The 12,828-nt window shown below is 54.0% G+C and overlaps 2 protein-coding genes across 2 annotated transcripts; both read left to right on the top strand.

Annotated features, from left to right (window-relative positions):
- Positions 1–3,188: 3,188 nt before the first annotated feature.
- Positions 3,189–3,698, top strand: MIND_00558200 (uncharacterized protein; the record flags this gene model as incomplete). Its single annotated transcript, XM_037362357.1, has 1 exon — positions 3,189–3,698. The coding sequence occupies one exon, from the start codon at positions 3,189–3,191 to the stop codon at positions 3,696–3,698; it is 510 nt and encodes a 169-aa protein (XP_037222649.1).
- A 3,613-nt stretch (positions 3,699–7,311) lies between these two features.
- Positions 7,312–7,885, top strand: MIND_00558100 (uncharacterized protein; the record flags this gene model as incomplete). The annotated part of the gene is made up of 5 exons (XM_037362356.1): positions 7,312–7,346; positions 7,392–7,446; positions 7,503–7,531; positions 7,581–7,642; positions 7,692–7,885. The coding sequence occupies 5 exons, from the start codon at positions 7,312–7,314 to the stop codon at positions 7,883–7,885; spliced, it is 375 nt and encodes a 124-aa protein (XP_037222648.1).
- Positions 7,886–12,828: the final 4,943 nt, after the last annotated feature.

Below are 12,828 nucleotides of genomic sequence, written 5' to 3'. Positions count from 1 at the left end.
CACATCACCGGGCTGCCTGTCAGCGGGCTTCTTGATTTTGTTCGTGGGTGGCTTCTCTTCCGTGTTAACGCAATAGGACCCTGACAATAAGATTGAACCCTGACCGCATTGCCGTCGGCGGTCTTCATTGGCCGAGGTTGGCGACTATTTCCGTCACCGCAGGTGAACTCTAAAAATAGTACGCCACGGAAAGCGGGACATGCCTGCGCGCGCTGGGGACGGCAAGGCAACACCTGTTCTTTTGGCCATGCCCCGCATGGCACTCAAGCTATCCTCCCCGACGTGTCGCGTCGCGCCGCATCACCCGTATCGATGATGCGCCATCATGATTGCGCGCCGCCCACGCCTACGTGCACCGGGTGAGCCTGCATCATCATCTCCGTTAGCTTCAGACCCGGCAAGCACGGGCTAACGCACCACCCGTTACTCGGCACTCTTCCTCACTCTCCGCGCCGCTCATTCCGACCCTGACTCGGTGACAGTGTGCTTGACACCGTTGATGTGATTTCCGTGGAGAAATCAAATCATCAACGAAGTCACGCGCCATTTCCTGGCTTGTCTTCACTCCACCACCACAACACTCGTCAACGCGTTCCTCGTCGATGAAGGTATGCCTCCGTCTGTTTTCTTGCCGCCCGCGCTCATCCCAGCCTCCGTAGCACCCTCCTGCTCCCCGTTCTCAGCCCTAGTTTGGGCTTTCAAGTCGTGTTCCCGAGTGCACCGTTTACGGCAACGCGTCCAGTCATACGGAGTGTGCGTGTGCGGCTGTGAACTCAGCGCTTTCTTCTGACCTCCTCTGACAGTCTGGCGCAACCGGTCTACTCAACCACACGGAAGCCGCTCGAACGGGCAGCGTCAGGCGCGCCATTTATGTATGTTGTGTTTGGCTTCCTTTTTATTTTTACTGACCACTCTTCATCCAGCGCTGGCAACCAGCTGCACTGTTGTCGTCGTTTCACACCCGGGTTGGTAGCTGGTCCGGACCCACCTTGCACGTTCTCCTCCGCCTTGCCCAGCTCACGACTCTCTGGACTCAGCCGAGTCCGAGCACCAACTCAGAGGTATGTACTATTGTCCACTTTTTGTGTTTGTCCAAGTCGCTCACACAATGTCTAGCTTCTCCGAGTCCTCGGTCGCTTTATACTTTGCGGGAGGGGGAACCTCTGCGTGGACATGGGGACTCTGCCGGTATGTCAATATCTTGCTTGCTTTCTAGCGCGTCGTTGATGTTGGCACAGATTCGTTGCTGTTCGCGCCGCCGTCGTCAGAGATGAGGAACCTCTGCTTGTAAGTTGGGGAGCCTCTGCGTGGACATCGACTATGCCGGTATGTCCTTATTTTGTTTGCTTTCCAGCGCGTTGTTGATGTCAGTATAGCTTCTTAGCTGTCCGCGCTGCTGTCTTCAGACGGGGAACCTCTGCTCGTAAGTTGTTTCTGTCTCTGGGATATGATGCTGATCTATTGTAGTCGTGTCATCGAATGTGGACGTCGTCATGGATGCCGCGCCGCCGCCTCTTCCCTCTGCGGTGCCAACGTCTCGCAACTAAGAGCTCTACTCTGCTCGTCAGCGGAAGGACTAGTTGTATGTTGTTGCTCTATCGGTTCTAACAGAGTAATAACGTTATGTTTCAGCTGGCGACGGCCACTCAAACTTTTGCGAGAGGGTGAACCTCTGCTCGGACGTCAAATTCTTCCTTGTAAGTTGCTTTTGTTGTTGTACTATGACATCGTCCTGATTCCCTGCTTAGTGTTCTTATCAATGCGACCCAATATGAAGGGGGGAGCCTCTGCTCGTGTGCGGAATCTTTGTTAGTAAGTCATCGCCGTCGTTCTTCGATGATAAGGTGTTGATGTAAGCCATAGCTTTGTGGCCGTTGGCGTTGCAGGTCATGTCTATCCTCCAACCGTGAACCTCTGCTCGGGCGGTGAATTGTTGCCTGTAAGTTGCTTTCATTGTGGTCGTATGATGTCGTACTGATGTACCACTTAGCCTCGCTATTATCAACGCGACCCGACCCATATACAGAGGGGGAACCTCTGCTCGTGCGTAGATGCTTTGCTAGTAAGTTGTCGCCCTTGTTCTTCGCGATAAGATGTTGATCTCAGCTTTAGATTTGTGACCATCATTCGCGAGGCAAGCGGGAGCGTGAACCTCTGCTTAGATGCGGAATATTGCTGGTAAGTTGTTTCTGCTGAGGGGATATGAGCTTGTACTGATGTCCGATTAGTGTTGTCGTTGACCATGACTACGCGGAGGGGGGGACCTCTGCTCGGGCGGGAAATCTATGCTGGTAAGTCCTTACTGATGTTTGATAATGCAGGACTGACATCCGCCTTAGACTTACTGTTGCTATCGTTGAGGCCGCACCTGCTTCGCCGCCACCCACGCTCGACCATAGGGGGAACCTCTGCCGGTGTGAGGAAACTGTGCCGGTATGGTCTTTCTGCTTCATTGTTATATTTCATTCATGTTATGTCCAGATCTGGGGCCATACCAGCTCTTCGGCAAGCACTTCTGTGGCGATTTTGACCTACAAAATGACGCTTACGTAAGCACATTTGCCCGCATTTTTGACGTCCAAAAAGCTCATTTTTCCCAGATTTTCGCTGCCGGAGGCCTGCGCTACCGCCTGGACTTTTGGCATTGCGGACTATGCCGCCCATTTTGGTTCTATATCATGCCTCGCCGGGGCCGGATCGCCCGTCGGCACCCCGGCATGATGCCATCACCAGATTTTGATGGTATTTTTCGGTACATTTTTGCCCTCTTTTTAGCGTCTAAATAGCTCACTTTTTCACAGGTTTTTGCCGCCGGAGGCGATCAAAACGCCCTGGCCTTCAAAGCTCTCGGCAGTGTGTTTTCCACACTGCTGTTGTGCTGGATTGCGAGCGAGCGAGGCGCGAAGCGCCGAGCAATCATTTTGGACGACTGCATCACTCGGCCTATGGCGGCGTCGATCATCAGAGGGACTCGGGGGCCACGCGCGCAGCGCCGAGCCGGTTTCACGCAGGACATTTGGCGGTGCCGCGGGGAAGGAAAGGTCGTGGGGCGCCGAGCACAGCATCTTACCCTTGGCTTAGACTCCATTTGTAAGCACCTTCCGCTTGCCTTATCATCCTTCACTTACATTTTTTGTAGGGCACCGGCCAATGTCCTCCAGTCCTTCTGTCGGTGCTGACCGTATCCCATGTCGTTGTCACCGGCGCGTTGCTTTGCCCATCGCGTTTCGACCCGCGCCACCTTTCTCCTCAAGACGTTGAGTCGGCCGGTCCGTTCAAGAATGAAGTGCAGTCCTGGGGTACGCTTTCACTCTATCCTTGCTCCCTTAACTCATCCTGTTTTTATTGTGTCCATGCTCAACTTGTGTCCCTGCCCTGTTGCCGTCGTGCCATGTTCCCGCCGGCCTGCGACACTTTCCGTGGCTGCTGAGGGCTTGACCGGCTCCATCTCCGCCATCACCAACGGGAAGGCCGGACCACCCAGCTCAACGTTGGCCCTTCATCTCGGCACTTTCCCCCTGCCTTTGCCCCGCGCCGTTCTTCTATCATCACCACCACCTCCGACCGACATCAGCTGGGCCATCTCGCTCCTCTCGGCGCTCTCGGCTGGAACATTTCCGGGCGGTGCGGCGGCCGACTCGGATGCTCCCCGACTCTTGTTAATCCGTGTCCGACACTGCTGTCCGCGCTCGTTTTGATGGTATATTCTGGGTGCGTTTTTGCCTCTATTTGACGCGATATAAGGCTCATTTTTTGCAGGGTTTGAACCGCCGGAGGCCAACGTGGGGTGGGCTTGCAAAGGTGTCGACTGTGTGTTGCTCCACACAGTTTGCGCTGCATTTGATGGTATATTTTGGGTGCGGTTTTGCCTCCATTTGACGCGATATAAGGCTCAAATTTTACAGGTCTGGGCCGCCGGAGGCCAACGAACGGGAGGCTTATCAAGGCTGCGTGAATAGCGCTCTGCGCTGGAGGGTGTTGGATTTGGAGATGGACGCGTTGTGGACTTGAGATTTGACGCGTCGCAGGGAGTTGGCACGCGTCGCGACGCGTTGTTAATTAGCGCGCCTGGATGTACCTTTTAAAATAGCTAATATATGACTTTACATCGTTATATGCCTGCCCGGAAAGCCCGAGAGTGACGCCAAATTCCCCAGCATGTTATGTCCCCCAAATCCACTCAAACCTGTCCCCAAATCCCAATTTTTCGCCCGCTGCTCGATGCACAGAGTACTCACATGACCTTGTTTATAGGTCCGTGCGCTGAAAAAAGTAGTATATTAGAGGGTCTCTCGCTCGCGCGACTTGGCGAGCGAGCGCGACTTAGCGTTGGAGCGGGGCGTGCAAGGGGGGGGGTATGGTTTGACATGGGAAATAATTACATGCCAGTCACGGGATGTGCTACTGTGCTCTCCCAAAAGCCACCGTCATGCTGAGCCAGACGACACCAGTCGAGATGTGGCCCTCGCTGGCGACCTTCCGAGTATCCTTCATAAGTATGAATTAGCGCAACCCGCGTCGACACCTGGAAGTTGCCTGCCTTCGCGGCCTGGATCGGGTTTTAGTCTGAGATCGAGTGGTCATGACTCCACCGAGCAGGCTGTCCAGGAGAGAGAAACGCGATTTGGCACACTCGGAACATATCTGAGGCCTCAATTTACCGCCAACTTACTGTCTGCGCAGGCTTTCGATGACGCTCGGACTCCTCAAGCTCTCCAGCCCTTCTCCGCCTCAGAATATCCAGCAGTCCGTCCATTTGTTGTTGATTTTCCCGTGACTTGCAACTGATTCATTACTTAGTGCAAGGGAATCGACCCGGCGTTGACAATTAGCGCTCGCATACCCTCAAGAAAGCCGGCTGTGTATCCTTTTCCGCCTCGTCCATATGCAGCTCAGAATCTCAATCAACCAACCCAGTTGGCAGCTAGCACCTCTCCGTCCATTGGGGCCGGAAACAGCTTTAGTTCTGTGACACCAGTGAACATTCAGGTAATTAGCACATATACCCGCTGGATATTCGGACTTTTCACGCGCAACAGCCCGCCGAAGACACCGACGAAAATGCCTTACTCGTCTTCTTGCAGTCGGCGCCTCGAGAAAGCCTCGCAGGCTACATCGGGCTCCTCCGTTCGGTTGGACTGGGGCTGCCTGAGCTCCGCAACATGAAATCCTGCTACGACGCATACGCAATGAAAAGCCACTTTGCTCTCATCCTGACTGACCAGATCGGCGAGCACGCCCCCATGACCCTGCACCATATCGCCATGCTCATTGAAGCTATAATCAACCACTTGTAGAAGAATTCTGAACCATATCAGCTAGAACCTGTTGTTTGTACCACTGACAAGTACTATTAGGAACCGAGACCAAGAAATAGAGTAGATTTAGACGCTCTCAGCAGTAACTCTTCGAATCGACTCAGCAAAATACACTCAGATGAAGCGAAAGGCATGCACTATCGACGGGCATTGTCAGTTTGAGCCAACTACATAGTAGGTTCGCTTAGGCCAGCTCCCAACGGTTCACACTTTCATAGGGCTGGTTCAAGTCTAACTCCATAGTGAGAAGTAGAATACATTCAGCTGCTGTGAATTTGAGTGCGGAGTACTTTCCAATCCTGCTCATGTGTTGTTGTTCGTGCTCTTGAACTAAAGCGAAAGGAATGCATGAATTTGAATCATTTTTTTTTTCGTCGCTCATCATCGCCACATAGCGCATATAGCATACACGTCCCACCACGGTGGCCAACCAACCAAACAACTCGTAAGCGACAAGCCTCTAGATTGTCGTCTCGTATGGTATAGGCACCATCGTTTGTGGGACGACACAGCGGTGACGGTGCGGGCGGCCCGGGGCTGGGCGGGGATTCGCTTCAGGTTGACACGCTCTGAAAGTAGGAGTCAGCGAGTGCATCGAGGAGGGAGAAAGGACAAATTGATACTCACCACCCTTCTCCTTCGCCTCATCTTCTTGACCTGAAGTATATATATATATATAGCCCCGCCGCCCTCCCAACGCGCGATGCAACGAAGAAAAGCTAGGCGGGCACGCAGCAGGCTGCGCCAACGACGGCGAGCGCAAGGAGGCTCAGGGTCGTGAGGAAGCGACGATCGGCCTGTCGGGCCCGTAGCCCGACGGCACGTGTCGCTTACCAACCACTCCCGCTTCCCCTCATCTCCCGCTCGCTCCACCGACCAGCCCGCTCGCCCGTGCTTCGGCCCAAAACCACATGACTGCGCCCGGCTTCAAGACGCGCGGATTGCGCTGCCTGCCGCGAACGGCCCGCCGAGCCCGCCAATCCACGGCAAGCCGCCGACATCTATCTAAAGTGGCTGGAATGCTAACTACGCCCTCCAGCCGCTTTGCCGCTGTGCTCTAACACGCCCCGGACCGCCTCTTCTGCTACTGCAGCCTGCGAATGGCGCCGAATCGATGCTGGGAAAGAACGAGTCAGCGCCGGCCGGTCTTGACAATGAGCTGGGCACGCACCGGTTGGGAATCGCAAACGGGAGAGGGCGGTCAGCCTGGAAACGAGGGTCAGCACGCGGGCGGAGAAGGAGTAAAAGGCGCGCTTGTTGCGCGTCAAGAACGCTTGATTGGCTGACTTTTTGATAATTATAGCCGTTGGGCAAACTCGGAACCACCTGCAACGAGAGTTAGTGCGCGGAAAAGGTGAGAGGAACTACAAAACTAGTCTCCTCGTTCGCTAGCTCCTCCAGCTCTGACGACCTGCTCGGCGTTAATAGCCTACAGCAACTTGAAGACCCCATCGAACGCTGCAAATGACAACGACGGTGAGGAGGGAAATTGTATGGGGCGGGAAAATACGCGGATGAGTGGTGGGATTTGAAGGCCGCGGGAAGGGGCAGTGTCGGCCAGCAACAGCGACGCGAGCAAGCTCTGTTGATAAGTGAGTACAATTTAACGGAAAGTGGTCCTGACTTGCCTTGAAGCTTTGCGAACGAGATGGGTTACAAGCGGAGGCGATTTGGCAAACGGCGGCCTATACAAAGTGAGTAAGTTTGTTCTTGAAGCAAATTGGACTTACCTCCTCTAGCTTGGGGCGAATGGACTGTGAACGCGAAAGAGTGGGGAGAGATAACGACGCTATAACATGGTAAGCATTCAAATCAACAACGAGAATGTGAAGCCCACCGTACTTGCGTTGCAGGTTTGAGAACAGCTTGGGTTTCGAGCGGAAGCGATTCGGGAAGGACGGTCTCTGCAAAAGTGAGCAAGCATGTTGTTGAATGAACGCATTGGACTTACCTCCTGCTTGGGGTTGGCGGAGGAGAGAACGGGGGCGTTACAATGACGCTAAAGCGGAGGCGATTTAACTATGCAAAGTAAGTCAGCATGTTCTAACGGATTAGACTGACCTACTCCTCCAGCTTGGGTCCGTGGACACGAAAGAGTAGAGGGGAGAAACAATGGCGCTATAACATGGTAAGTATCCAGGTCAACAACGAGAATGTGGAGCTGACCGTCTTGTTTGCGAACAGCTTGATCTTCGAGCGGTCGCCTATACAAAGTAAGTAAGCATGTTGTCGAATGAACGCATTGGACTTACCTCTGGCCAGCTTGGCATTGGCGGAAGGTCTGCCAGGAGGGAGCGGGGGAATTATAATGACGCTGCAACCAGGTAAGTACTCAAGTCAACAACACGAATGTAAAACTGACCTTTGAGTAAGACGACGATGAAGCTCGGGTCGAGCTCGAATTCTGTGTACATGGTGAGCGGGGGCTGGAGAAGAACGACGAGCACAACAGCATCATCACGACACCATGGTTGACATGGAGGTGGGAGTCGACGACGACGACGATGAGGCGGGCACGTGCAGTTGGTGGATGGGAGGAGGGAAAGAGTGACGGGCGCGAAGCCTGAGACCCGTGGGGGGTTCTTATAGGCGTTGGAGCTCGCTTAGCTTTGACAGTTCGCCCGAGCTGGGCTGTCTCGTTATCGGTGCGAGTGGCTGACTGATCTTCCATAAAATGCAAAGATGTCAGTTTCTATGCTTTAGCCGAGCTATTTTGAGTGCGGAGGGCGTTGAGTAGATGGATTTGAAGCAGCTGCGAAAAGAAATTTGGTTCACCAGCAAACGCCATACGAGTCCAACATGCGAAAGGACTGAAATGGACAATGAATCGAATTTTGGGAGGCGCAAAGGGCGAGACGGGCATAGCTGGCTGCAGAACTTACGAAATGTTCCAGCTGTCAAATGGACATGCTGCGGTAAGCGGCGTTGCAACGCGGGCGGTGGTGAAGCGGAAATCAGTGTGGGCCCCGGAAATGATTTGCGAAGATCGTGACGAGTCTGGGCCCGTGAGGCGAATCGGAGACGGGCTCAGGGTAGCGGATAACTATTAATATCATTCTGGGGCTTTAATCGGGTCGCATGGCCGATGTGCGCTGACTGGACCCAAAAAGCAGGAAATCACAGCTTTTTGTTAGATTCAACCCCATCGCGTGGGGCGATAGGCCTCAGGCCAGCCGCAAATGCTCAAGCATAAGCTTACCTGAAATTTGTCTGAATTGACCATACGGATTGGTTTGCACAGGGAAGAATCCGCACTGGACCGGGTGAATTGCCCAATCTGGCATCCAGTGTGAGTAGTGATGGGCGCGAAAAATGTAAGCAGCTAGCTACCGCTGAGCCGCAGAAAAAACGCGCTGATAACACGCAAGAAACGCGTCGTTTAACGCGTCAATTGCGCTGAAAATTGGGCAAAAAAGAGATACTTGAAGACCTAAGGAAAACAAAAGGGCAGAACACATGTAGGCCAAAAGCCACAGGAGGAGCATTCAACTGTACCAAGTTTCTACAGGGTTCGTACATGCCCGGGCAGTGATCGCCACATCACCGGGCTGCCTGTCAGCGGGCTTCTTGATTTTGTTCGTGGGTGGCTTCTCTTCCGTGTTAACGCAATAGGACCCTGACAATAAGATTGAACCCTGACCGCATTGCCGTCGGCGGTCTTCATTGGCCGAGGTTGGCGACTATTTCCGTCACCGCAGGTGAACTCTAAAAATAGTACGCCACGGAAAGCGGGACATGCCTGCGCGCGCTGGGGACGGCAAGGCAACACCTGTTCTTTTGGCCATGCCCCGCATGGCACTCAAGCTATCCTCCCCGACGTGTCGCGTCGCGCCGCATCACCCGTATCGATGATGCGCCATCATGATTGCGCGCCGCCCACGCCTACGTGCACCGGGTGAGCCTGCATCATCATCTCCGTTAGCTTCAGACCCGGCAAGCACGGGCTAACGCACCACCCGTTACTCGGCACTCTTCCTCACTCTCCGCGCCGCTCATTCCGACCCTGACTCGGTGACAGTGTGCTTGACACCGTTGATGTGATTTCCGTGGAGAAATCAAATCATCAACGAAGTCACGCGCCATTTCCTGGCTTGTCTTCACTCCACCACCACAACACTCGTCAACGCGTTCCTCGTCGATGAAGGTATGCCTCCGTCTGTTTTCTTGCCGCCCGCGCTCATCCCAGCCTCCGTAGCACCCTCCTGCTCCCCGTTCTCAGCCCTAGTTTGGGCTTTCAAGTCGTGTTCCCGAGTGCACCGTTTACGGCAACGCGTCCAGTCATACGGAGTGTGCGTGTGCGGCTGTGAACTCAGCGCTTTCTTCTGACCTCCTCTGACAGTCTGGCGCAACCGGTCTACTCAACCACACGGAAGCCGCTCGAACGGGCAGCGTCAGGCGCGCCATTTATGTATGTTGTGTTTGGCTTCCTTTTTATTTTTTACTGACCACTCTTCATCCAGCGCTGGCAACCAGCTGCACTGTTGTCGTCGTTTCACACCCGGGTTGGTAGCTGGTCCGGACCCACCTTGCACGTTCTCCTCCGCCTTGCCCAGCTCACGACTCTCTGGACTCAGCCGAGTCCGAGCACCAACTCAGAGGTATGTACTATTGTCCACTTTTTGTGTTTGTCCAAGTCGCTCACACAATGTCTAGCTTCTCCGAGTCCTCGGTCGCTTTATACTTTGCGGGAGGGGGGAACCTCTGCGTGGACATGGGGACTCTGCCGGTATGTCAATATCTTGCTTGCTTTCTAGCGCGTCGTTGATGTTGGCACAGATTCGTTGCTGTTCGCGCCGCCGTCGTCAGAGATGAGGAACCTCTGCTTGTAAGTTGGGGAGCCTCTGCGTGGACATCGACTATGCCGGTATGTCCTTATTTTGTTTGCTTTCCAGCGCGTTGTTGATGTCAGTATAGCTTCTTAGCTGTCCGCGCTGCTGTCTTCAGACGGGGAACCTCTGCTCGTAAGTTGTTTCTGTCTCTGGGATATGATGCTGATCTATTGTAGTCGTGTCATCGAATGTGGACGTCGTCATGGATGCCGCGCCGCCGCCTCTTCCCTCTGCGGTGCCAACGTCTCGCAACTAAGAGCTCTACTCTGCTCGTCAGCGGAAGGACTAGTTGTATGTTGTTGCTCTATCGGTTCTAACAGAGTAATAACGTTATGTTTCAGCTGGCGACGGCCACTCAAACTTTTGCGAGAGGGTGAACCTCTGCTCGGACGTCAAATTCTTCCTTGTAAGTTGCTTTTGTTGTTGTACTATGACATCGTCCTGATTCCCTGCTTAGTGTTCTTATCAATGCGACCCAATATGAAGGGGGAGCCTCTGCTCGTGTGCGGAATCTTTGTTAGTAAGTCATCGCCGTCGTTCTTCGATGATAAGGTGTTGATGTAAGCCATAGCTTTGTGGCCGTTGGCGTTGCAGGTCATGTCTATCCTCCAACCGTGAACCTCTGCTCGGGCGGTGAATTGTTGCCTGTAAGTTGCTTTCATTGTGGTCGTATGATGTCGTACTGATGTACCACTTAGCCTCGCTATTATCAACGCGACCCGACCCATATACAGAGGGGGAACCTCTGCTCGTGCGTAGATGCTTTGCTAGTAAGTTGTCGCCCTTGTTCTTCGCGATAAGATGTTGATCTCAGCTTTAGATTTGTGACCATCATTCGCGAGGCAAGCGGGAGCGTGAACCTCTGCTTAGATGCGGAATATTGCTGGTAAGTTGTTTCTGCTGAGGGGATATGAGCTTGTACTGATGTCCGATTAGTGTTGTCGTTGACCATGACTACGCGGAGGGGGGACCTCTGCTCGGGCGGGAAATCTATGCTGGTAAGTCCTTACTGATGTTTGATAATGCAGGACTGACATCCGCCTTAGACTTACTGTTGCTATCGTTGAGGCCGCACCTGCTTCGCCGCCACCCACGCCGACCATAGGGGGAACCTCTGCCGGTGTGAGGAAACTGTGCCGGTATGGTCTTTCTGCTTCATTGTTATATTTCATTCATGTTATGTCCAGATCTGGGGCCATACCAGCTCTTCGGCAAGCACTTCTGTGGCGATTTTGACCTACAAAATGACGCTTACGTAAGCACATTTGCCCGCATTTTTGACGTCCAAAAAGCTCATTTTTCCCAGATTTTCGCTGCCGGAGGCCTGCGCTACCGCCTGGACTTTTGGCATTGCGGACTATGCCGCCCATTTTGGTTCTATATCATGCCTCGCCGGGGCCGGATCGCCCGTCGGCACCCCGGCATGATGCCATCACCAGATTTTGATGGTATTTTTCGGTACATTTTTGCCCTCTTTTTAGCGTCTAAATAGCTCACTTTTTCACAGGTTTTTGCCGCCGGAGGCGATCAAAACGCCCTGGCCTTCAAAGCTCTCGGCAGTGTGTTTTCCACACTGCTGTTGTGCTGGATTGCGAGCGAGCGAGGCGCGAAGCGCCGAGCAATCATTTTGGACGACTGCATCACTCGGCCTATGGCGGCGTCGATCATCAGAGGGACTCGGGGGCACGCGCGCAGCGCCGAGCCGGTTTCACGCAGGACATTTGGCGGTGCCGCGGGGAAGGAAAGGTCGTGGGGCGCCGAGCACAGCATCTTACCCTTGGCTTAGACTCCATTTGTAAGCACCTTCCGCTTGCCTTATCATCCTTCACTTACATTTTTTGTAGGGCACCGGCCAATGTCCTCCAGTCCTTCTGTCGGTGCTGACCGTATCCCATGTCGTTGTCACCGGCGCGTTGCTTTGCCCATCGCGTTTCGACCCGCGCCACCTTTCTCCTCAAGACGTTGAGTCGGCCGGTCCGTTCAAGAATGAAGTGCAGTCCTGGGGTACGCTTTCACTCTATCCTTGCTCCCTTAACTCATCCTGTTTTTATTGTGTCCATGCTCAACTTGTGTCCCTGCCCTGTTGCCGTCGTGCCATGTTCCCGCCGGCCTGCGACACTTTCCGTGGCTGCTGAGGGCTTGACCGGCTCCATCTCCGCCATCACCAACGGGAAGGCCGGACCACCCAGCTCAACGTTGGCCCTTCATCTCGGCACTTTCCCCCTGCCTTTGCCCCGCGCCGTTCTTCTATCATCACCACCACCTCCGACCGACATCAGCTGGGCCATCTCGCTCCTCTCGGCGCTCTCGGCTGGAACATTTCCGGGCGGTGCGGCGGCCGACTCGGATGCTCCCCGACTCTTGTTAATCCGTGTCCGACACTGCTGTCCGCGCTCGTTTTGATGGTATATTCTGGGTGCGTTTTTGCCTCTATTTGACGCGATATAAGGCTCATTTTTTGCAGGGTTTGAACCGCCGGAGGCCAACGTGGGGTGGGCTTGCAAAGGTGTCGACTGTGTGTTGCTCCACACAGTTTGCGCTGCATTTGATGGTATATTTTGGGTGCGGTTTTGCCTCCATTTGACGCGATATAAGGCTCAAATTTTACAGGTCTGGGCCGCCGGAGGCCAACGAACGGGAGGCTTATCAAGGCTGCGTGAATAGCGCTCTGCGCTGGAGGG

Source organism: Mycena indigotica (genome assembly GCF_014461135.1).
Source record: "Mycena indigotica strain 171206Taipei chromosome Unknown Mind.scaff0004, whole genome shotgun sequence".
Taxonomy (NCBI): Eukaryota; Fungi; Basidiomycota; class Agaricomycetes; order Agaricales; family Mycenaceae; genus Mycena; species Mycena indigotica.
This window is presented reverse-complemented; position numbering and strand designations above follow the sequence as displayed.